General features: G+C 36.9%; 1 protein-coding gene across 1 annotated transcript in view; it reads left to right on the top strand.

The window, feature by feature from the left end:
- Positions 1–463: 463 nt before the first annotated feature.
- The window catches only part of DTWD2 (DTW domain containing 2), a 62546-nt gene continuing 40481 nt past the window's right edge, over positions 464–22528 (top strand). The window contains exons 1-3 of the mRNA XM_008629177.2: positions 464–627; positions 12197–12287; positions 18806–18900. Coding sequence (XP_008627399.1) covers positions 464–627; positions 12197–12287; positions 18806–18900 — 350 coding nt within the window. The remainder of the gene's footprint in view (positions 628–12196; positions 12288–18805; positions 18901–22528) is intronic.

The following is a 22528-nucleotide window of genomic DNA, read 5'->3' as shown; positions in this document are numbered from 1 at the left end:
CTCAAGTTCTGTTATGAGCTACTGCTTTCATTTTGTGTTCTGTTTGTCTTGGCAAATGCAGATTTTGTAGCTGTTGGGAGAGTGGTTGGGGAGAAATTTAGTAAAGGCACTATCAGAGGACTAATGAAGTCATGTACCACTGAAACAAATGTGGGTAGGGGACAAATGGAAGAAGAGCATGTTCTTTGACAGACTGGTTAATTGGATTTAACAGTATCTAACCATGATGACAGGTTCTGGAGTAGGGGTGGTCATGTTTGTCGGAGCATAAGAATATTAAGGGAGCGTTTGAGAGCTTTCTACAAGAGTTGAGCTGGAAAGATGAAGACTAGTTAATGGGTCTTCCTGGGCTGTTGAGCTCAACCAACTGACATTTCAAAGTAGGAGAGGTTTTTGTGAGGGTTTATGCTGCGTGCAGAGCTGTTGAACATGCTCCTAGTTCCCAGGTGATGGGGTGGAAGGCATGCACAGCCAGCTTGCAGGTGACAGCCAGGTGGAGGAAGCAATTGCTGCACTGCAGGAGGTCAAAGCTGCCATTCAGAGAGACACTGACAGCTGTCGAGTCATGAGGAACCTCACGAAATTCAGCACATTCGAAGCTCAGTGCCCAGGGCTAGACAAGCCCAGGTATCACTGTCAGCCTGTATTCTGGCTGCAAGGGAACCACTCTGCAGCAGGGGTGGGCAGCAGGGTAAGCGCAGGCCAGCAGCATCCCCTGGTGGGAGAATAGGCCCTGTCCTGTCTGTTTCAATCAGAGTGTAGCAGTATTTCACTTCAGAAAAACGAATTACGCTTTGTGAGCTGGTTGCTAGAGCTGGTTGCCTAGTGAGACTCTGATAGGCTAAGATCAGTTGGCTCAAGGCCTTTGAAATAATGCCTGCTTTGAGTCCAAAGCTGTCCAATTCTGAATTATTTTATGAGTCTGTTATAGCTTTATACTGCTGTGCTCTGTTTAAGTTAATACCAGTGGCCTCTCAGACCAGGAAATAATACTTTTATGAGTGCAAAATCAACTATTAACTGTTGTGATCCTTCTTTTTCCTCTCAATCTCTTAATGAGGTACTCAAGTGCAGTCTAACCTTGTTTTTTGTTAACTCTTATAAGCATGCTTGCTAAATAAATACTACATTAGTTATAAAACAAGTGTTTCCAAGTTAAACAAGAAAGTTTCATCTATGTAACAGATGCCTAACTTTCTTGTTTGAGAGAAAACGTTATTATGGGGCATTTTTTTTCTAAGACATGAAGTCTGCAAAGCACCTTGAGTGGTAAAAATCAATATGGTTCTGAGATTTGATGTGGTGACTACTATATTAAGCATTTAAAAAGCACTTGTGCTGAATTGATTGTTTACCTTAACAGCAGCATCTTCCAGTATCCGGAAAAAGCTTTAGAATGGCTTAATGAATTTGATGCCTGGTTAAATCAAAGAAGTATTCTTTATTCAGTAAAAATCAACATATATTAGGGAAATAACTTTTTACTGTTAAATTACAGGTATAATGTTTTAAAAGACATTATTTTGTTGCGTTATATCAGGAAACTGACTGCTTTTTAATATGATTGATGGTAGATCAGAATCTGTGTGTTTGACAGAAGTGCTGCTATTCAGAAAAAGGACACTAGAGTGCAGTGTAGCATTTAAAGTGCTCTTACAGCTAAGCGGCATCAGGAAGTCTGAACATTGTTTGCACACTGCCTTTTTTGTATGGTTTTATAATGTTGAGTTATACTGAAGTTTTCTGAGTGTATAAACACAACTCCATTCTTCTACCATCTATGGCAGAAATGAATATTATACAAGAATACTTTAACTGAAGATTCTATTTCATATTTAACCATTTTCCTCATACCGGTTATTCATCATATGAAGCTTCATTAACTGTATTTTTGTTTGCATTCAGTTGAAGATAAACTACAGAATCTTATTTTTAACAGGAATATGTATTCTTTAAAAGAGTTTTGTCTGATAGATGTTATCTACTTTTATGTTAATACTTAATATATTTTATAAAGGGAATTCTATTGTGTGTTGTGTTTTACCTTTATAAATTTTAACAATACCTTCATTTCATAGATTTTTTTTTTTAATTTTTGAAAGGAATAAAGGTTAAATTCATAGCTGGAAGTGACAGGAAATAGCACTGTTGTGTGGATTCAAAGACACAAGAACTTAGTGCTTTTAACTTCTGAAATATGTGTGGGTACTGAACCTGCTTTCATTAAAAATCAATGGCAGAATTCCCTTGACGTCATTTGATGCAGAAGTTAGCTTTTCATATAATGATCTTTTTTCATCTGCTTATTTCAAACTAGGATTCAGACTTGGTTTTGTTATTAAAAAATAAAGTATACATTTCGATAGGTTCTGTGTTTAAAACACTATATTAGATAAGAGGAAGTTGCATAGGAGACCTAAATTTCAAATGTGAAAAGACCTATTGCTTTTGTGGAGATAGAAAGGCTCCTTTCCTTGAAACTTGCTCAGCATTTTTTGAAGAAGAGGCTGTCACTCATTTCAAACTTAACACTGAAAAAACCCCATAAACCAGGACATAGAAATTCAGTATTTGAAGTTTTTATTCTTGCCTGCTTAGATTTTTTGCAACGTTACCTTTAATGAGAAGTTGTAATCACCCTTTTTTTAATCACGAAACAAGTAATAACAAAACAACAGTGCAGGAAGCTTTTAGGTAAATTTAACTTTAGATTTGTAGACTGCATTTACAGAGGTTCAGTTGTTTTTTGAACCCCTCACTGCACCTGAAATGTACTGTCAGTAGGTCCTGTTAGCAGTGTCTTAATCTCAATTTCCCTGTCTCACTGCAGTGTTAATTATGAACCGTTATTATACATGGGGTGCTAAAGAGCCTGTGTTGCCTCACACCAAGCTACCAGACTGAGAAGAAGAGGGGGAGAAGGACTGGTTAGCCACAGTTTCTGAGAGTCATCCATGCAGAGGCTCTTTGTGCAGGCTTGCAAGGGACTACCAAGCCTACCAGACCCAAGATGCTGGTGCTGTATTGTTGGAATTTTTTTTTTTTTGTCCTCTGTCTTGTTTTGTCAGGTGCCTGTCTTGTTTGCATTGGTGGGTTCCTTTCTTCCCTGAGCAATTCTGGACTTTTTCATGAGATGTTTTGGTTACACAATTTTTTGCTTTGTCTTTTGTTGTGGTAGCATCTAAACTTGTGAAACAGATTGGGAATTATAAACTGGCAGTGTAAGACTTGAGTTTAACTTCTTAATGTCTCAGTGGCTCACTTTTAGTGCCATTACCGTTTCACCTTCCTCAACAAAATTAAAGTTCTGTTAGCTGTCTGGCATCAAGCTTGTTACGGTGCCAGCTATTTTGCCAGACTGTAGAGCCAGGATGCATGAAAATGTCAACCATCTCAGGCTCATTAGTTTTTGGCTTTCTTGGCCTTTCTGTAATGACTGCAGTGCTGCATAAGCTAAATGCTATTTTATTTATTTACTCCTATTAGTTCCAGTGGAAACCACAGCCAACTTTAATGTAAACAGTTAAGCTGTTGAAAGAATGTTCTCCTATTGATTTGTTAATTTAAGTTATTTACAAGGAAAGCTGCCTGCCAAAGTCTGCTTACATGTAATAAGTTCAGAAAATGGTACAATGTGGATATTTTGTTCTTTTCTTCTTTGTACCTTTTCTCTTTTTAAGCACTAGAAGATATTTGTTGTTTTGGATATGTTTTGATTAGGCTTGTAAAGCTGCCGTGAACATTCCAGGTTAAAAAAAAAATCCCCAAACTAACTTGTTTGTCCTTTACTTATGATTTAATTGGTCAGGCAGAAAGGTTATTTGCCTTGGGAAATGGACACATGAGAACACTGCGCAACTTAAAAGCCTTTAATAAGGTTTAGGCTGCCTTAATCCACATTTTTGAAATATATTGTTTTTTGTCTGTATACCTTCAGGATAAAAATATGCAAGAGATCACTCATTAAGGATAGCATACTCTTTTGCATTCATATGCATGCTGTACTAAAGAATGTACTAAAGAATGTAAAGAATTTTACTGGGTAACGTGTTGCTTCCTACTGTAGTGTCAAAGTCTAAAGGAAGTGTCCAAATTAATTTAAAATTCTTCTAATATAATTGGTTGTCACTATAGTGTTATAAACTTCTGCATAAAAGCCACTTTACCCATAATTGGTAATTCTCTAGATAATATGTCTTCAATATATGCTGCTACAATTATAGATGAGGATAAAATCTCTTGTACTATTTACTTAGTGTTGAAAACCACTGTGAAAAATACAGTAATGCCAAATAGAAGAGAGGTTTGGAATGATATATAAGCTACCAGGCACTTGGAAGGAAAGATGCTTTTCTTTATTAATTTTATGTATTTTTACAAATACACATTTTCTAAGGAGAAATGTATTTATTTATTTAGTTATTTGCCTAATTTTTGAAGGACTGCACTAACTGATGTAATTATCCAAAAGATAGGAAGATTTTCCTTAATGAGAATTCAGAGCTTGTCATGAACTAAGTGACTTGCTTCTGTCCCTTCTGCAGAGTTGGCTTTTGAGTCCAGTTTTAGTCTTCAGTCTAGGAAGAATAGGATCTTGTAATCTTTGTAAGCAGGGCTTTTCAAATGTATTGCTACAGTTGTTCAAATCCAGACCAGTTGAACTTTGACTGAAAATCATTACAAGCTGATCGTTGTTTGGTGCTGAAGAAGAAATGAGTTGGTGATGTAAATCCCATTTCTAGTAGCTGGCTGTCAACAGCTGAAAAGTCTGAGCTGAAAATCAGCAGTAGCACAGCAGCTTCTTTAAAGACTTACATTGTGGACACTTTCTATGATTTTGCTTTTGCTTTTTGAGATAGATTTGTTGCTTTTTACTTTTTTTTCCCCTGGTAAGAGATCAGGACATAATCCCTGAAATATATCGGGTTGTTCTGAAAGTAAATGTTAAAATGGAACCACATATAGTCTGTACTCTTGTTTTCAACACTTACCTTGCTGAGCTTTATTTTCTCCTGCTGAGTGTAGGAGCTGGATAATTGTCTCTTGCTTCTTTTTTTAAATAGTGATTTGTGCGAGTAAACCACACTCAGAACAAATGGGTCAAACATGAGGTTCTGTGGTGGAGAGCTAAACAATGAATATCAGGTGCCTGGGGATCAGCATAAATACAGGACACCTGTAGAGTGGTATATGTGGATTTTGTGATTTTCTGAACTAAAAAGTGTATCTTCATGCTGTAGTAACTTTTGATATTGGACAGCTTTTTTATTGCTGTGAATTCGTCCCCTGGCCATTATGTGATACAACATAACTGTTCATGAAACAGATGTAAACAGGTGTTTCTTTTTGAACTTTGTCTCTGCTGGTATTCCTTGATGCCTCTGTGAATCAGCCACTTTCTTCTTTGTTCAGGTTTTCTGAAGTCCAGTGCTCTGGGCAGCGGCCCAGGATTGTTTCAAACTTACAAGAAAGCACAGTTTTCAAATTGATTGACTCTGATGGAAAATTGGGGTTTTGCACAGGAGGCCATAGTTCTGAGAGTAGAGTGGAAAACAGAAAGAAGGGCAAGGGATGTATCTTCTCACCATACCATGTAGGAGTAGGAGAACTGTGGAGAGTTGGTGCCAAGGAATCTGAGTGCCAGGAAATAGTTCTGTGATCTGCTAGCTGCTCACTAGTAGCACATGCCTTGCTGAGAGGCAGGGAGATGACTCAGTCTCCCTGTCTGCCTTCTGAACCTCTTTCTGTACCCTCTTCTCTGAAGTATCTCTGACCCCATCCCATTGCCTTCTCCCATTGCTGCACCACTTGACCCTGTTAGTTCCAGTGGGATACTATGTCGGTTCAAAGGCAGTTTTTTTTCTAAAAATACTGCATTGCTTTTTGAATGCCTCTGTTGTATATCGTGCCTCCTTATACTGTGACCAAGTTTGCTGTGTTGATAGTACCTCGTGGCAAGAAGAACAGAAGCTATGTTTTATCAAATGTACCACTACCAGGAAAGTGCCCTGGAAATGAACTTGTTGAATACAATGGTAATCTCTATTTAATTGGTCAATTTTATGGTCTTTTTGGTTTGGACATTTGTGATACTGCCTTAAATGTCCTCTGGTACAAAATGCTAAACTTAATCTGGTATAGTTTAATGAATTTAATATTTAGTACTGTGGTGGCTTTTCCTGGAACTAGATAGAAAAGTTTTGGAACCTGTAACAGAACACTTTGCAGGTTTAAATTGTAAAAGGAGCAATATATATAGGTTGAAAGAGATAAAATTGGTTTAAATTAGATCTTAGAAATAAATTCTTTACTGTAAGGGTAGTGAGGTACTGGGACAGTTGTCCTGGAAGAGCTGCAGGTGACCCCTCTCCGGAAGTGTTCAAGGCCAGAACAGGGCTTTGAGCAACCTGATCTACTGGAAAATGTCCCTAACTATGTCAGGGGAGTTGGAATGAGATGATCTTGAAATCTCTTCCAACTCAGGCCATTCTGCTGTTGATCCATTGATACTGTTGATCTAAATGAGTGTTTCTAGGAGAATGCTTTTTATTTTGGCTGAGACGCCGGGGCACTAAAAGGAGGAAGCTGGTACTGATATGGAATTATATGAAGTCCGAACATTCAAACTCAGGGCCTGTAGCTCTTTAGAACAGTTCACATTTGATGTGCATTGGAAAATGATCTGCAAAATGGAGAGACACCAAATTACTCGGTAGCTCTCTCATGATACCATGAGAGCTGTGATAGAACTTTTCATATGAATTAGAACAAGTATTCTCTATTTCAGTTGAGTTACTTTATTTCTGTGTTCTGTTGCTTAAGTTGCTGTCCTTAATTGTGATGAAAAGGTTACAGAAGATTTTGTGCAGGATAACTAAATTTTCTTTAAATAGTTAGGTTTTTACACCTAAAGGCAATTTGTTTACCAAGTAGCCTATTCATATTGTTGGGTAACATGGAAACAAGTTTTTTTCTATTGTGTCTGATCTTTTCTTTGAACAGAAAATTTTCACTTTGATTTGTATTGGATACTTTTCCTGTGCATACACATTTAAGTGTATGTTTTAACTCAGGAAACTAAGATATGTTCCATTAAATTCACTGGCTGCAGCATCAAAAAACTAAAACAACAAAATTAAACAAAACCCATACACCTTTTTTATTCATTTATAGCTTCTTGTAGGAAGCAAAACTTCAGCAATATGCCTTTTTTTTCCTTCTTCCTTTTTTCTTTGTCAGGAAGTTGGTGTTATACAGATTGCCTAGTGGAAAAGGAATTGCTCTATTATTGTTCTTGTTACTCCCTCCATCTGTGTTTCTGATACTGTGTTTTTTGTGGCTATTGACTCCTAATGAAGTTTGTAAGGATTTAATTTTACATTTTTATGCCTCATGATCACCAAGTTTCTAAGTCTTTTGTAAGAGCAGGGAGGAAGAAATGGGAGCTGGAACATGGAAAGTCAGAGTAATTTCCAGTGCCTGAATTTTCTCAGGGAAACCTCTTTAAAACTAAGGCTTGAAATTTTGCTTGAGTAAAGAATGTTCAAAATAAGCCTAGAAGAAACCTAGACAGAGAAATGAATCCAGGTATTTTTGGTCTGGCTTCTCCAGCACTAAGAGTGCACACCAGAAGTTTGTGTAGTGCATAATAATGTGCCATGTTTAATTATTTCATCCTTTCTTGGTAACACATTACAACTGATCTTAATTTTTGAGAACTGTCAGGCATTAAGCTGCTGTTTTCACAGATTATTTCTTGAAAATTTGTACTACTGTATGTTATGTCATAATAACTTTACATGCTGGTTTTTTTTTTCTGAATGTTGGGTTAGGATTGTTTCTTCCTAAATGCATAACTTTATATTTGTCTATGTTTAACTTAAACCACTCTTTCTTTTATGTTCCTTCTATAGCTGGTTAAGGTGGAGAACACAAAATGTCATCTTAAATCAATTTTTAGTTGGTGTTTGTCTTTTTATATTAAAGTAGCAAAAATACCGTTAGTTCTCAAATTTTTTAAAATAAATGGGCTTCTGCTTTTAAACTTCCCACACACAGAGCTTTGTAAAATTCCTGAATGTTGTTTTAATGCATAGGTGTAATGGACTTGTGTCAGTATAAAACATATATTAAAGCATTATCATAAAACATACATATGGTAACTTTGTGGCTTTTCTTCAGATTTCTCAGGTGGGTTTTGACCTTGAAACCCTTGGTGTTTTGACAAAAACAGTAGAGAAAATGAATTTACTTGAAGCAGCCATTTCTGCTTTGGCAGGCATGTTTTTTGAAAGTACAGTCTGGGGCCTGACCTTGGCAGTATGTGTTGGAGCATGAATATGTTGCTACAAGTGTTAGTAGTTAAAAAACATCAGCTTCTTCCTTATTTTAATATGGGAAGCATTGTTTCTACAACATGTGCTTGGTGTGCTCAACTTCTATATGTTTCCATACAAATGTCTACGAGTGCTGAGCATAAAATTGTAACTTTTCTAGTTTTTGCTTACTTTGGGTTTAAATCCTTGAATTGCCTAGCCTTAGTTTTCTGAGTATGGGTGTGTAAGTACACTCATTTGCATTCACAGTATGATGCTTGTTCTCAGAAGAAGCCTTTGGACTTGTAGTGAGGTAAAATTTAGTTCTGAAGCAAGCGAAGACATATTTACAGTAAAGTAATACAGAGACTTGGAAAGAGTTTCAGATTAGCTCACTATTTTCCAGACTACTGCGTATTTACTTTTAGAGTATCTCTGCCCAGAAACTAGTAATCACGTTAAACCTGACATCACAGTCCACTGTCCAGATTCAGTTCTGCTGGGAAGATAGATGTAATGTTATTCTGAACATCATTCATTTAGATAAATAATGGAAAGAAAGCTATGAAGTCAATACAAAGCTGTCTTTTTCATATGGAGCACTCTTGGAAGATAAGCAATGATTATTTTATTCTTTTAGTCATGCCATTGTGATAGGTTACTTTGTCATAAGTTTTTTTAGACTTAGAAATGCTGTGTTGAAAAACAGGTAAGAATCCACTGGGTAGCTTTGAGCTGTACCAAAATTGCATACAGGTGAATAATACAACAAAAATTATCCTCTTTCAAGTCCTAATCCCCACCCACAAACTTTTCCTTAATATTCTGGACACTACTGCTCCTGCCTAGAGCTGATTGCTACTTTGATTTCCAGAAATGAGAGAAAGCTGATGTTCAGTGTAAAAGAAGTTCCTGGTGCTGCTCCTTCTCTTCTGTAACAGAAGCTGTGTATGTAGGGCAAGACTAAAACAGCATCCCTAAACAAAACAAAGCAAAACAAAAAAAAAAAGAAAAAAGAAAAAAAAAAGACAAAATGCCTTTTCTGCCTAGGGGGCCTTTCTCAGAGCCCAGACAGCTTTTGCGGTGGTGGAACAGAACTTGGTTTGTTCTGCAGTGCTTCCTGTCCCACAGATGTAGACTGATAATGTTGGTTTCATGTAGGAATAATGTTGAGGGTTTTTTGTGTCACAAATAACTGTTAGGTTCCAAAGCAAAATTACAGGAATAAGTCTTGTGCCCTCAGGATGGGGTTGTAAAAGTAAGTATTCAGCATAATTAGGTACCTAATTGGGTGCTTAAAGTTAAGTGATGTATATGCATATGTAAGTAATTAAATTATATTGGGAAATTCTTTATTTGTCATAGACTGTGCTCTGCTCCCTACAGATCAAATTATAGACAGAATTTATTTTGCAACTAGTTGAAAATACTTACTTTCCAAGTAATTTCCTTCCATTTGTTTGCGTTTGTTGGTTTTTTTTTTTTCCTGTGAAATTAACAAAGCTTAAAACTACCTGTGAAAAATCAAAACCAGTGTGGAAAATACAAAAAGCATATGCCAAAGGGAGACTTGAAAGTAAGTTATATCTACTGAAATTTGTTATGATTAAACACCGTGAGGTCAGAAATCACTGGAAGCTCTTTTTGTGTGCTTATAAGAGGTAATGAACAGTGTAGCTCATTGGATTGAAGTCACCAGCTAACTGTTTTGGAACAGCTTGCTGTAGTAGATTTTCATGCCTTAATTTTTCTTCAGCAGAAAATTCCACAATGGGAAGAACTTTAACAACTTATCTTGTTAATGAAACCAGCTGTTGGAGTGAACCAGCTATTGGGGAGAAACCAAGGAATCACACTTCGTACACACACCTGAGTTTCTGTTAAACCTGATGATCACAAAGAGGGTGAACTTTGACTTTAACAATCAGAGCACAGGCAACAAACAGCCTCCACAGTATTTGCTGCTTCTAGGTTGTTATCAAAACAGAGATTTCTGTTTAAATTGCTCACATGTGAGAAAATTTGAGAAAAGGCAATGAGATTACACTGGAGAACAACCCACTGGACTTGGAAGGGAGGTTGGTTTTGGTTCATTCATGATGCAGGTCCCTTGGGTAGCCTACTAAATGGTCAGATTACTGACTGCATAATTTTAGGCCCAAAGCCTGGCTATTAATACAGCAGAATGTGCCAAATTTATGCAGCATTAGCAACAGGAAAATGCCAGCCCTAGAAGGAAAAACAGCAGGCTACTGGAACAGTATACCAGAAGAGTTATCAAAATAATTTCCAGTTTGTCATTAGGCTGATTTATTGTCTGTGGGCCTTTTAGTCTCAATATTTTAAATTAGTTTTTCTGCTGCTGATTTTGATAAGTACCAATTCCTTGTCTTGCATCAACATTCCCCCCACATCCTCACTTTGTATTTGGACTGGTGTTGGGTAACCTTTAACTGTCTACCCTGTGGAGAAGAGAATAGCCTCTGTGCCTCAGTAGCTGGGGCTAGAAGTACAGGTTTTATATTAGCACAGCCTATCAACTGATAAAGAGGAGCTTATCACTTGTTACTGCCTTTTTCCAGTGCTGCCATTTACTGTTAAATACTAATGTTTTAATAGGGAACAGTTGTACTGGCTTGGATCACTGTAACATTACTTAGTCCACCTGTCTGGATGTGTGCTCTTGTGAACAAGCAAATTCATTCTCAGTCAGGTTTATAATGAATTTAATCTGGACCTGTCTTCAGAATTCACTTCTTTGAATCACATCTGCTGCAGTGATTCATTGCTTACTGTCTCTCCTGTGTCAACGTATGAACTGTTAACAGTAAAGATTACAAGGAGGGTGCAGGTAAAATTGTGCTCCAAGTCCCTATAACTGTTGAAAATACTGACTTTGTATTTTTTAAGCTTAGAGAGATTTGTTTGCAGAGATGGTGTGATTTTAATTGGTGAATACAGGTAGTAGTTTACTGTTCAGAAAATTCATTTTTCTGAGTAGTTGAATAACGTGTGCAAGGAACCACAGTGACATCTGTACGTGCATGTGTATGTGAATGTGTGTTTTTCTGAAGTTACAATTCAATTTCTCTGTGAATAACTTCAAACTTACTTCTTTGCTTCTGTTTATTCTTGATCATTCAGCACATCAGTTTCATACTAAGCATAAGTTAATTTCTTTAGATACTGTTCTTCAGCTAGTCATTTCAGCATGAGCTTCAGGCACCAAAGAATTTAAAATAATTTTTATTTTCTTTTTTTCTGACTGAGATTAGATGTTCCTGATAAGGATTTTTCTGTTTTCATTCTACATGTGTGCTACATATTTCAGCATAGTTAGAATTATAAGAAATAAAAATACAGCATGTCTGGGGTTTCATGTGTTTATACTTCTAAAATATTATATTCTAATCAATCATTATAAATATTATATAAATTGTAAATATTGTATGTTCTATTATAGTTCATAAAATTGTTGAAACTAACTTGTTAGGAAAGCTAAATTTTATCTTTTTATTTTAATAGAAAATTTTATTAGCTTTTATTTTTTTAGACAATAAGCTCTATTAGACAATAAAGCTTATTGTCTAATAAGGTATGGATACTAGTAAGCTGCTCATCTTGAAGATGACAAAAGAATTTTTAGAGTGCTTTAACCCTAACCAAACCACAGGAAGGATCTGAGCACTGTTCTCAGAATGCTGTTTTAATGAAAGCCTTGCTTCTTTACTTCTAGAAGTGCAAGGAGTTTCAGGCATAAAATACAGTGTGGTTAGGGGAAGTGCTTAGGGAATACGATATGTGTTTGTGCAATGTATTTATATCCTCTTTCACAAACTGCTGATTACTTTTATTTTCTCTCACTCCCTTTTGCCATATAGCCGTCCTCAGAAGGTGTGTTTGTGTCCATTCCTGCCCGTACATCCGCTAAAGGTCTCCACCTGCTTGTATATAGTTCAGCATCCAGCAGAGGTGAGTAAAGCTGTGGTAACTGTGGGACTTTAGCTAGAATCCTAGTGCAGCAAATGGTAGGCAGGAGGAAACAGCTGTGCTGTCAACATCATTGTCATGCTTCGACCCCAGCCATCAGCTGAGTACCACGCAGTACCACAGTACTTTCCCCTCTAGTGGATGGGATGGGGATGAGAATCAGAGGGAGAAAAGATAAAACTTTCTGTGAGTGAGAAATTTAATAAATTAAACAAAGTGAAATATAGTAGTACTAACAATAATACTAATATTAGCAAGTGATGCACAATACAGTGCTCGCCACATGCTGACTGATGCCAGCCCATCCCTTAGCAGCAGTTGGCAGCTCCTGACCATCCCTGGTTTAAATACTGGGCACAATATTTATGGTATGAAATATCCATGTTTAGCCAGTTTGACTCATCTGACCTGGACATGCTCCCTCAGGATTTCCTGTGTAGCTCCTCACTGGCAGAGCGTGAAACACTTGAGAAGTCCTTGGTTTAGGGTAAACACTACGTGACACACTGATGTTTTTGTTGTTGCTATCAACATTATTCTCATCCTGGATCCAAAACACAGCATTGTATCAGCTACTGGGAAAAAATTAATTCTATCTGAGCCAAACCCAGGGCAATCATAAAATGATTTTTCCTTTTAAACTTCATGACTGAATTCCAGTTCATCTGCGTTGCTATATTGTTTGTTCAGTTTTTCTGAATTGCTGTATCTTCTGAAATCACACCTTATTTCTGCAATTCCATGCATGCAAGACATCTCAACTGTATAGTCCTGCTAGAATTAAAATCTACTTGCCTTTGTACAAATTGAAAGAATTAAATAACATTATTATTAAATAACATAAAGGCACATGGTGTGATTCATGGGGTATCCTGTGCAAGGCCAGGAGCTGGACTCGATGATCCTCAAGGGTTCCTTCCAAATCAGTGTATTCTGTGATTCTGTGATTCTATCAACACAATGTTTCACGGAAATGTTTAGAGTTGATCCATGGAGAAATGTATTTTGATTATAGCAGTCATCTTTTAATGATGTTAGTGTTCTGTTAAAACTATGAATTAAGCTATTCATCTTAGCGTTGACTTTAGCTATTTACCCAATGAAAAACTACGGTTCAGCTTCAGAACAGTATGTTTTGGTTTACCAACAGGAGAACATATATTGATGTTTTTCTCTTTGGTTGACAGTGGCCTATGGAGGTGGATCATAAGTCATTTAGAAATTGCAGCATAGTTACACAGATTTGGGTAGATGCTGGGTCTACAAATTAGACTGTGGAATTCAGAAAACTGTACTCTCATGGTCCAGCTGTTTGCTTGACATTATACAGTTGCTTAATCAACATGCAAAGAGTCATTTCCTGAAGGAACTTAAGCAAAATACAAAAAAATCAAATTTAAGAAAAAGTCTTCTCTCACAGAGAAATAAAACAGAAGCCATGAGATATTTGGGCCCTAAATGGGAAAACTGACTTTTAATGGACCGCTTATAATAGGAATACTCTTCCATGTTACTTGTTATTTCAAAAGTAACTAAATATACGCTTAAGTCACTTGCTGGGAAAAAGAAGTTTAAAAATATGCCAGAGATATTGAACTGGCATTTTAATTGTGTGGAATTTCCTATTTATGGTAGAGGGTATTAGAAAAAGTTTGCAGATTTTCTAAATTTAATACACCATTCCAGTGTCTGGCTGGAAGGCTATCTACAGTTTTTTAGTTAACCAGCAATCACAACAGCTGTTACAATGGGATGCAAGTTTTCCATTAGTCTATATTACATAGTGATAATTCATACAATAAACTATCATTGGAAGACCACTTTATGGTAACTATCCAACTATATGAGGGGCCTTGGCTTAGCAGAGATCAGTCCTATTAAATGGTGGGAAGCTAAGAACATCTTACAGTGATCTTTGGAAGTGTTATCTTACATGGTCACAGCTGGTGCTTTTGATTGCTTAACTGCAGAGGCGTACATGACAAAAGGTAAGTTCCCTTTGCTTGTAGCTGCTCATACTCAAAACACAATCAGTCTTGAAGACAGATAAGCCTTCTGGACTGTATCTGATCCTTCAGTCTACCATTGCATTACAGACACACTAACAATCTGTTTCAAAAACATTCCATTAAACTAAGCAGGTAGTGAATGTCTTTCCCCTGCTGCACATCAGTCCTAACTGTCATCCCCCATGTGCTTTATTATTGGCTTTGGAAGTATGCAGTGCATTGGAGTAAGCCTTCAACTATGGTCAAATGATACTATTGAGACTGGTATTGAGGTAAGATAGTAATGTAGAAAGTCAGGAAAAACATTTCCTGTGCTCTGATTAATGTGACTAATGTCTTTACGTTCACACTACCCAGAGGCCAAGCTGCCAGATAGACCTATACAGGTATCAGGTATTGTGAAAGAGAGAGGAATCACTTATTGTAAATAACACTGGATCACAAGTGAGAAATCCTACTATCAAACGTCTTTTTTGCATAATAGGCACGTGAATTATTTTGATTTTTATTTGTGAAGGACTCCAAAGATAATTCAGCATTCCATGACAAGGTGTAAATACTTGTTTTCAGATCAGTGTTATTGTACCAATGCTCATCATGAGAATAATTTAAAAACTAAATATATAGAAACCCAGCAGCAGGACTAGTGCAGAGGTGATGGAATAATTTGCTCAGTCTGATTTATTTTTCTTCTTTGCATGTAGATAAATATATATATATAAAAGTAAATAAAATAATTTGTCATTTTTCCTTTTTCATGCCTGCTGTTATGATCCATAGGTCAGTGGCATAGCTAGGTGTAAAAAGCCTTTTTTGTCTTACCTTTGTCTTTGATCATTCTTGAAATGACTGCTAGTAGGATGTAGGCCATTATGTACTTTTCAAAACCTGACCGATGGGTGTAACTCAGGACAAAACCCCAAGGCATAGCAGAAGGTACTGGTTTAAGTTGTTCTTGTTCCCTGCCTTCTTCCTTTCTGTAAGAATTTTCCATATTAACCATCTGGGAAGAAAATTTAGACTGTGTGTATTTAATGATTTTGTATATTGATTTAATGCCAGTAATTAGCTTTAAGTGGCTCATTATAATGCCTCTTCTGTATAAGTATTTCTTAACAGTAAGAATCACGTGTGTGGGGGAAATTCTTTCTGCTTGTCCTAAAAATTCATAAGCAAACATGAAGGAAATATATACCCACTGGCTTTAACAAATATTTGTATTAGTTTGAACTGTCGTTTCATTGTAGATAGATAAAGCTCTCATAACCAAAATTAACACAAATTCCCAGAAAACAAAAAAACGATGCAAAAAATTGGATTCAGCCTGGCAGGAATGGTGTTAGCTTTTCACACTGCAGCTCTCAGAGAGCTGTGCCCCCAGTGTTTGGACTACTGCTGAGCAGTGCTCACACAGCATCAGGGCTGTGCCTCCAAAACTGCCTTCAAAGGCCAGTACCCTGGGGGTGGCCAAGACATTGGAGGGCACATAGCGAAGCTTTTTCCTGGTCTTAAAATTAAGAGTCAAACACGGTTAGAAGGGGAAAAAGGATTTTACCTTGGTATTTATTTTAAGGCTCCTTAGGTGCACTGCGTCCAGGTTGAATGCACCAAAATGCACACCACAATGCACCCCCAAAAGATCAGGTATAACATTATAGGTCTTTACTAATTAGCATATCTATCAAAAATTCCCCAACGAGAGGCTTGAATGAGGCCCCCTCCCCAAGGAGCCTTCTCCTGGATGGTTCTATCTTGATTTACAGAATATGTTCTGGAGAGGACCTTGGGGTCTGGGGCACACTAACCCCTACCTACGGAGCTTCTAAAATGTTTAGTCTCCTAGCTGAACAAGCAAGTCCAAGAATGTAGGCAAAAACCACTAAGAATAAAGAAGTTGTAAAAAAGTATACTGGGTATAAAAGAAAAAGCAAAAATCTTCATGGCATCAATAGCTGGAGCAGCTAAGTCTGGCTGACCAGAGGGATATTCCATACCATATGACAGCACAGTAAGAGCTGGGGGAGGTGGGTGAGGAATGGCATCCCTCATTGAGGCTTGTGTATGAACTGCTACATGTGCTGAGGCCCTGCTTCCCGGGAAGTGGCTGCAATTTGCCTGCTGATAGAAAATGAATAAAATATATTTATTTTCCTTTGCTTCTGCCCATGGCCTTTTCAACCTGCAAGTTCATTTACATCATATTTCCCCACCCTGTTCTGCTGAGAAGGGAGAGTGGTTGGTGGGCACCTGGAGGCCAACCAAGGTCATCCCACCACATAAGTCCTTCTGTCTTGTTTCTATCTATGTACTTCAATGGTCAAATAATGAATAAACAAAGAGCTTCAAATGACTGTTAGGATGCTGAGAAGAACAAAGGAGAGTAACTGCTCACTTTCAAACCAGTAAATAGAAAACTTCTGGTATGATAATGTTATATATAGACTAGATAAACACAAAATTTTTAATGAGGAAGATGATAAACAAATGAAACCTTTTTTAGTGTTAGTTTGACTTAGCTTTTCTTAAGCTTCTGTTCTGAATGTCTTTCAGCTTTGCATTTTGTGTTGTAGCTTCCTATTTATTTAGGTTCTATTGTTTTTAGGCTGGAAAATTCCATTTCCTCTGGTGCTAAGAGAATGTATTTATTTGATATGAAAGGTAATTCTCAAGTAAGGAGACGACATTGGAAAGAACCATTGAATAATGTTCTCCTGACTTATGACAGCTCTTTTGGTTTTGCTTATCAGAGACAAATAGTTGATTTTTTTCCAGTTCCTTTATTACCACTTCTTACATTCTTATGAAGAAGAGAGGCTTCTGACTGCTGAATTGGAATGTTATTTAATTGTGATAAAATAAAGACAAATAATACTGTACCACTGTTGATGGCTTATTCTGCTTTGCTGAAGTACAAGAAATTGATGACAGTTTGGAGGATATTTCTCCCTCCCATTGCTGGCACTTGGCTCCCAAGGTACTTTGATCTTCTTCTGTCCCTAGGAGACATCATGCTGCTGCTACCATGAAAAATGGTGGTGGATGTAGCAAGACAACTACTCCTTCAACTCAACGATGTTTTATTTATAGGGGATCCGTTCAGGTTCAGAAAGGTTCAGAAAAAGTGAAATTAATAAAAGTTTTAGGCAACAGTACTAAGTCTTCACAAAACTATTTTAATAGCACTTTGGTAGCAAGATCAAATATATATGATATGAGAGTGTAGGCAGCTGCACACTGATATTTGTGGAAGCAACATCTGCCCAGAATGAGTTAATCAGAGCCTCATGTGTTCACAAATACTTTGCTGTTGAGATATGGCTCTTAACTCAAAAGGCAGACCAAACCCTCCCTCCCTACCCCGGGTTTCATTAATTAATCCCATGGTTTAGGGACTGATGTTTGGATGTTCATTGTCTGAATCATGAGACATTCAGGTTGAGAATATTGTTAAGAATTCATTTCCTTTACTGGATTTAGGGCTTTCATGATCCTTACCTAATGTCTAGTGTCTTGCCTCCTGCTAGATTCCGCTAATAACCTTCCTTTGTTCATCTTATGATAAATAGAGAAACTGAAACTTCCCTTCACTTTTTGGTTGGCTTGCTGTCTTCACCAAGTGCAAGATAAAACTATGCTTCCACTTCCTTGATGGGAAAACAAAACTTGACATCCCATAAACTGAAGCTCAATTTGTACTAATTCTTGTCTAGACACAAAGTTCATTGCCAGCTGAGCTAAAAGAAGCACAGAAATATATTGCTCTGTTTGAGAAGTGGATGGTTTGCTTCAGCTGTCATTACTTCCTTCTTCCTCCACTTTCTGAAGTTCTGCTTCAACACAACTCTCTTTAATGCTCTTTGAGAATTGAAGAGCCCCTGCTCCCCACCCAGGCATGGTGGTCACCTTCCTCATGGTGGTCACCTTCCTCATGGTGGCACAAATATGTATACAGGTGCCTGGTCACCACAGCCTGAATGGCATGAGGCAGAGCCTTCGTGGCAGTGTAGGTGTCATTGTCCAGGTTACTCTGAAATGAAGTGACAGCAGAGTGGAGATGTTTGCATTTCACGCTCTCTGTTCTCATACAACCCATGCTGTTATTTTTAGCATCTGTTTGTGGAAATTGAGCCCTACCCTAGTTTTCTACTGATTCTGATACTATTACATTAATGCTAATGCTTTTTTTTTTTATCTGCTGTTTATTATTCTGTGATTTTCTCTGAAGTTTTGTTACTGGTTTTGATACTGATAACCTAGTTCAAATTTATGCTGATGATCATAGATTAATTGAGACTACGTTCAATATTTCAATCAAAAGAGTACAATTTAAAGCGTCAAGATTGGGTATTTTTTTTGGAAGATTTTTTGTCCTGTTACCTGGTAAAATTTTTTCTATATCTGTAGTCAACAGAATTTGATAATGAAAACATTAACAATTCATAGAAGCCTTTCTTGATTTTATTCAAAAGTAACTTTGTTTTTTTTTTACAGGAAAGTCGAGTGTTAAGAACGGTACCTTTACTAGCAGCCTGTCTCCCTCCAGACAAATGTAAAATTTTGGTTGGTCGACGTTTTAATGAAGACAGGTGAGCAGGCTTGCCTGTGCATTTTCTGGTTCTCTGTAAATTATAGGAACACATCTTTCAGTGTCTTTATTAATAGCCAACAGTGTTCTTAATTTTTATTTCAAGTATGCATGCTCACTTTTTGATATAAGCTTCTGATTTCCAAAGATAGTCAGAAACACTTGATATTCTTCCTTTAGGTTGTAGTCTCAGTTTTGTGCTCTTGGAATGTTCAGATAGTTACTCTCAAACTTAGCTGTTCCACTTCTGTTCTTTAGTAGTACTAGATCTGTCTTGCTATTCTGTTTTGTTCTTTTTTGATTTGCTTTATCTGACTAACCATTTGGTGTCACTGAAGTAAAACCAATAATTTTTACTCAAAGTGTGGCTGCTTGAGAAAGCAGCCTCGTAGTGAGAAACTCTTAAAATTTGAAAAATCTATATTCACTTTCTTCTTCCTCCTTTCTTATGAATCTTTCTTATGAATTTCTTCCTCCTTCCTCCTTTCTTATGAATTATAAGAAAGCATAGCTTTCAGAATTTTTTAAATTATTTTTTTTCTAATATTCTGAGACCTTGGAAGATACTGCTTTCCCATATAGCATCTTTAATCTTCATTAGATGAAGCTTAATCTTAGAAACCAGGTTTTGGTACTAATGCCAGTGAATTTTACTACATACATTCTTAGTAAAGCAAATAGAAGTCATGAATACTTATGAAGGATATTAATTCTCAAATTGAGTCAAATCCTTAGAGGACACTGTAGAGTTCAGTGTACAAAAACATTGGAAGGTAATACAGAAGGAAGCTTTCACATCTTTGTGCTGCCTGTATATTAACTAGAAAACATTAAAAATACATTGCTTTTCGTTTCGTCTTCTATGATAATAACTCTAATAATTATCTAAAAAGTTCTAGGCTACAGGAAAATTTTACTCCCTTCCTGTTAAACTTGAAAATGAAGCAACTTTTCAAACTGATATGCATCGGGTAGAACAGTGTCAATACAGTCTGTGCCTAGTAAATCTCCTTTGAATTATTTTAAAATTGATGATTACAGTATTAAAGCTGCTTCAAGTTTGAATGCAGAGGTGTTTCTCTAAACTAGAGGATCCTATTTAGGTCAAAACCACTTGTGGAACATCTCAGCCTCAGAATAATTTGAATAGATTCATGATTACTTAGTTTCTATTAGATTTTTTTGCCATTAAACCCACTGGAGGTGGTGATAGAAATGAACATTTTCATTAGGTTAATAGGAATTTTGGTGATCTGTCTTACTCAGGTTTGGCACTAAACTTACCACTTTCAGCATCTGCAGTGTGTCTGCTTGGTACTGTGGATGTGAGACTGCAGAAATTGGGAGTGCTAAGTCATTGAGTTTTTGCCCAGCTTCTTGGGAAGAGGAAGGAAGAGTAATGGAGAAAAGTTATTTTCCATCTTTGCAGTGTGTTATTTCTACATGTTTTTTCTTCTTATCTATAAATGCATTCTGTCAATGTTTTAAGCAATATTCCTTCCTTGTAACAACAAAGGAACAGGCATTTTGCAGACTTGTAGAAGCATCTCAGTGTTTACTGTAAATGGGAAGGGCTGTACTGGCCCCTGATCTTAGGGTGAAAGTCTCTGCTAATGGGACTCCTAAAGCCTCATAAATTGCACTGCTTCATCTTACGTTTTATGACACATTAAACTAAGCAGGACTTGTTTGTTTTCTGGATTTCTTAAAAGCCATGCTGTCTGTAAGCAATTTGGTACCTACTGTACAAGCAATTTAATCAACCATGCCCCCTGTCAGGGCAAGACTTCTGTCTTTGTTGCTTTGAAGAAATAAATTATTACAGAATGCTTGCTGATACATTTTAGAAGTATCATTGTTTTGAAGCACATAAAGGCCATTCCTTTGCTTTTTGTTGATTTTGTCTGATAGTATTTGTGTCCTTTGCTGCTGCCACCAGAAGTGCGTGGTTTGGAAGGGTATAAACCAGTATAACTCAAAATCTCTGCTGTTGCTGACCTTGCATGTGGACAGTGCCTGCAGATGGAGGCGTAATGTGGTGCACACATTCTTTCTCTGCATACATGTAGAAGCCCTACCATGCAGCAGACCTGGCAAAGTGATGACCTGGACGGTTGCCCATACCCTTGTAAATAATCATAATAGAATGGTAGTGGACATATTTGTATTATTACAGGATCTAGCTCTTGGCAACAGCTCTGAAAACTTAGAATAGTTCAAGGCAACCTTTGTGAGCATAAGTAATTGTCATTATGGATTTGAGTGAAAACTAAGCCTATGCAGCAGCTGATTTTCTTTGGAAGTCTCCATCACAGCAACTCTAGCAGTGGCATGCCAACCAGCAAACTGACAGCTGTGAATCCATAGCTGGCAGAGGTCTGTTTTCAGGGGAAATGTACACACCATCTCACCTGGGTAGCTCTCAGTGCCCATCTCTTGAAGGGGAAGGCAAGTTTGCTGTTTGCTGTATCTTGGTTATTTTTCCTATGCTTTGCAATCAGCATCCAAAATGTATGAGGAGAACAAAGGGATCTTACAAGGAGCTCCAGAACTGCATCCTACAGAATAACTGGCATGACCTGAATGAAAGTGGAACATTTAGATATTTGATGTTATGACAATAAGACTGAAAATCAGAATTTTAACTTTTTTTTGGTGTTTGGGTGAAAGAGTAAACATAACCCACTTTTTTTTTTTTTGGTAAAATTTACTCAGTTCCTTCTTGGGTACACTTTTTTCATGTGGTTGAAAACTGATACATGAATTATGTAGATTACATTTACCTTATTTTTGATTGGACTATACTGCAGAAGAGCTAAAGAACCAACTTTGGGAAGTCTTTCCAGAACTTGATGTCTTCAGCATATAATTGACACCATAATGGTAAAGATGAGAAGGAATTAATCTAGTTTTTTTAAGAGCTAGTATGTGATTCTTCCTAGTCTTCTCTAGTCTTCCTATAAACTGGCATTTTAATTCTGCTGAAAATATGAGGTATTTGCATGGTGATTTGGCTTATCAGATTTCTCAGTTAAAAGACCAGTTCCATTGGTTATCTGGATATTTTTGCCCCAAATACTCAAAGGCTTTAACTCTGACCTTTTTTGTGGTATTGATTACATGAATGTCAGATACTAGGATTAATCTTTGATGTACTAAAATGATTGAGCTAAAAGTGAACAGTTTGGCAGGAGTATTTAGAGCATGGTGGTACTGTAAAAATAACACTTTTGTGAGTTGTTAATATTAGCTGTTTTCTTTTCCTTCACTGAAAATGGAATGTTATTGTTGGTACATGTGATACGGTAAGCGAGGGCAGTTGAAATATACAAGTGTGGGGGAGGACAGAGGGGTAGCTAGGGCATCTGTTGTCTCAGTTTGTTAAAGTAATTACTCGTTCCTGAATACAAAGTTAAGGTATAATTTATATAGCTGGACATATACTGTATAGTATGGTTTTCTGAAACTGCAATTATGACAGCATTTATATTTGAAGGATGTCTATTAAAATGCTCTCTATAAAGACACAAAACTTAAAAAAAGTGGAATGTAGCAGGGTGGGCAAAAAAATGTGCTAATGTCTTCCCTGCATTGTTCACAGAATTGTATCTAATGATTACAGTATATAT

The sequence above is a fragment of the Corvus brachyrhynchos genome, unplaced genomic scaffold, assembly GCF_000691975.1.
Source record: "Corvus brachyrhynchos isolate BGI_N302 unplaced genomic scaffold, ASM69197v1 scaffold90, whole genome shotgun sequence".
Lineage (NCBI taxonomy): Eukaryota > Metazoa > Chordata > Aves > Passeriformes > Corvidae > Corvus > Corvus brachyrhynchos.
The sequence above is the reverse complement of the archived record's forward strand: the minus strand, read 5'-3'. Positions and strand labels throughout refer to the sequence as shown.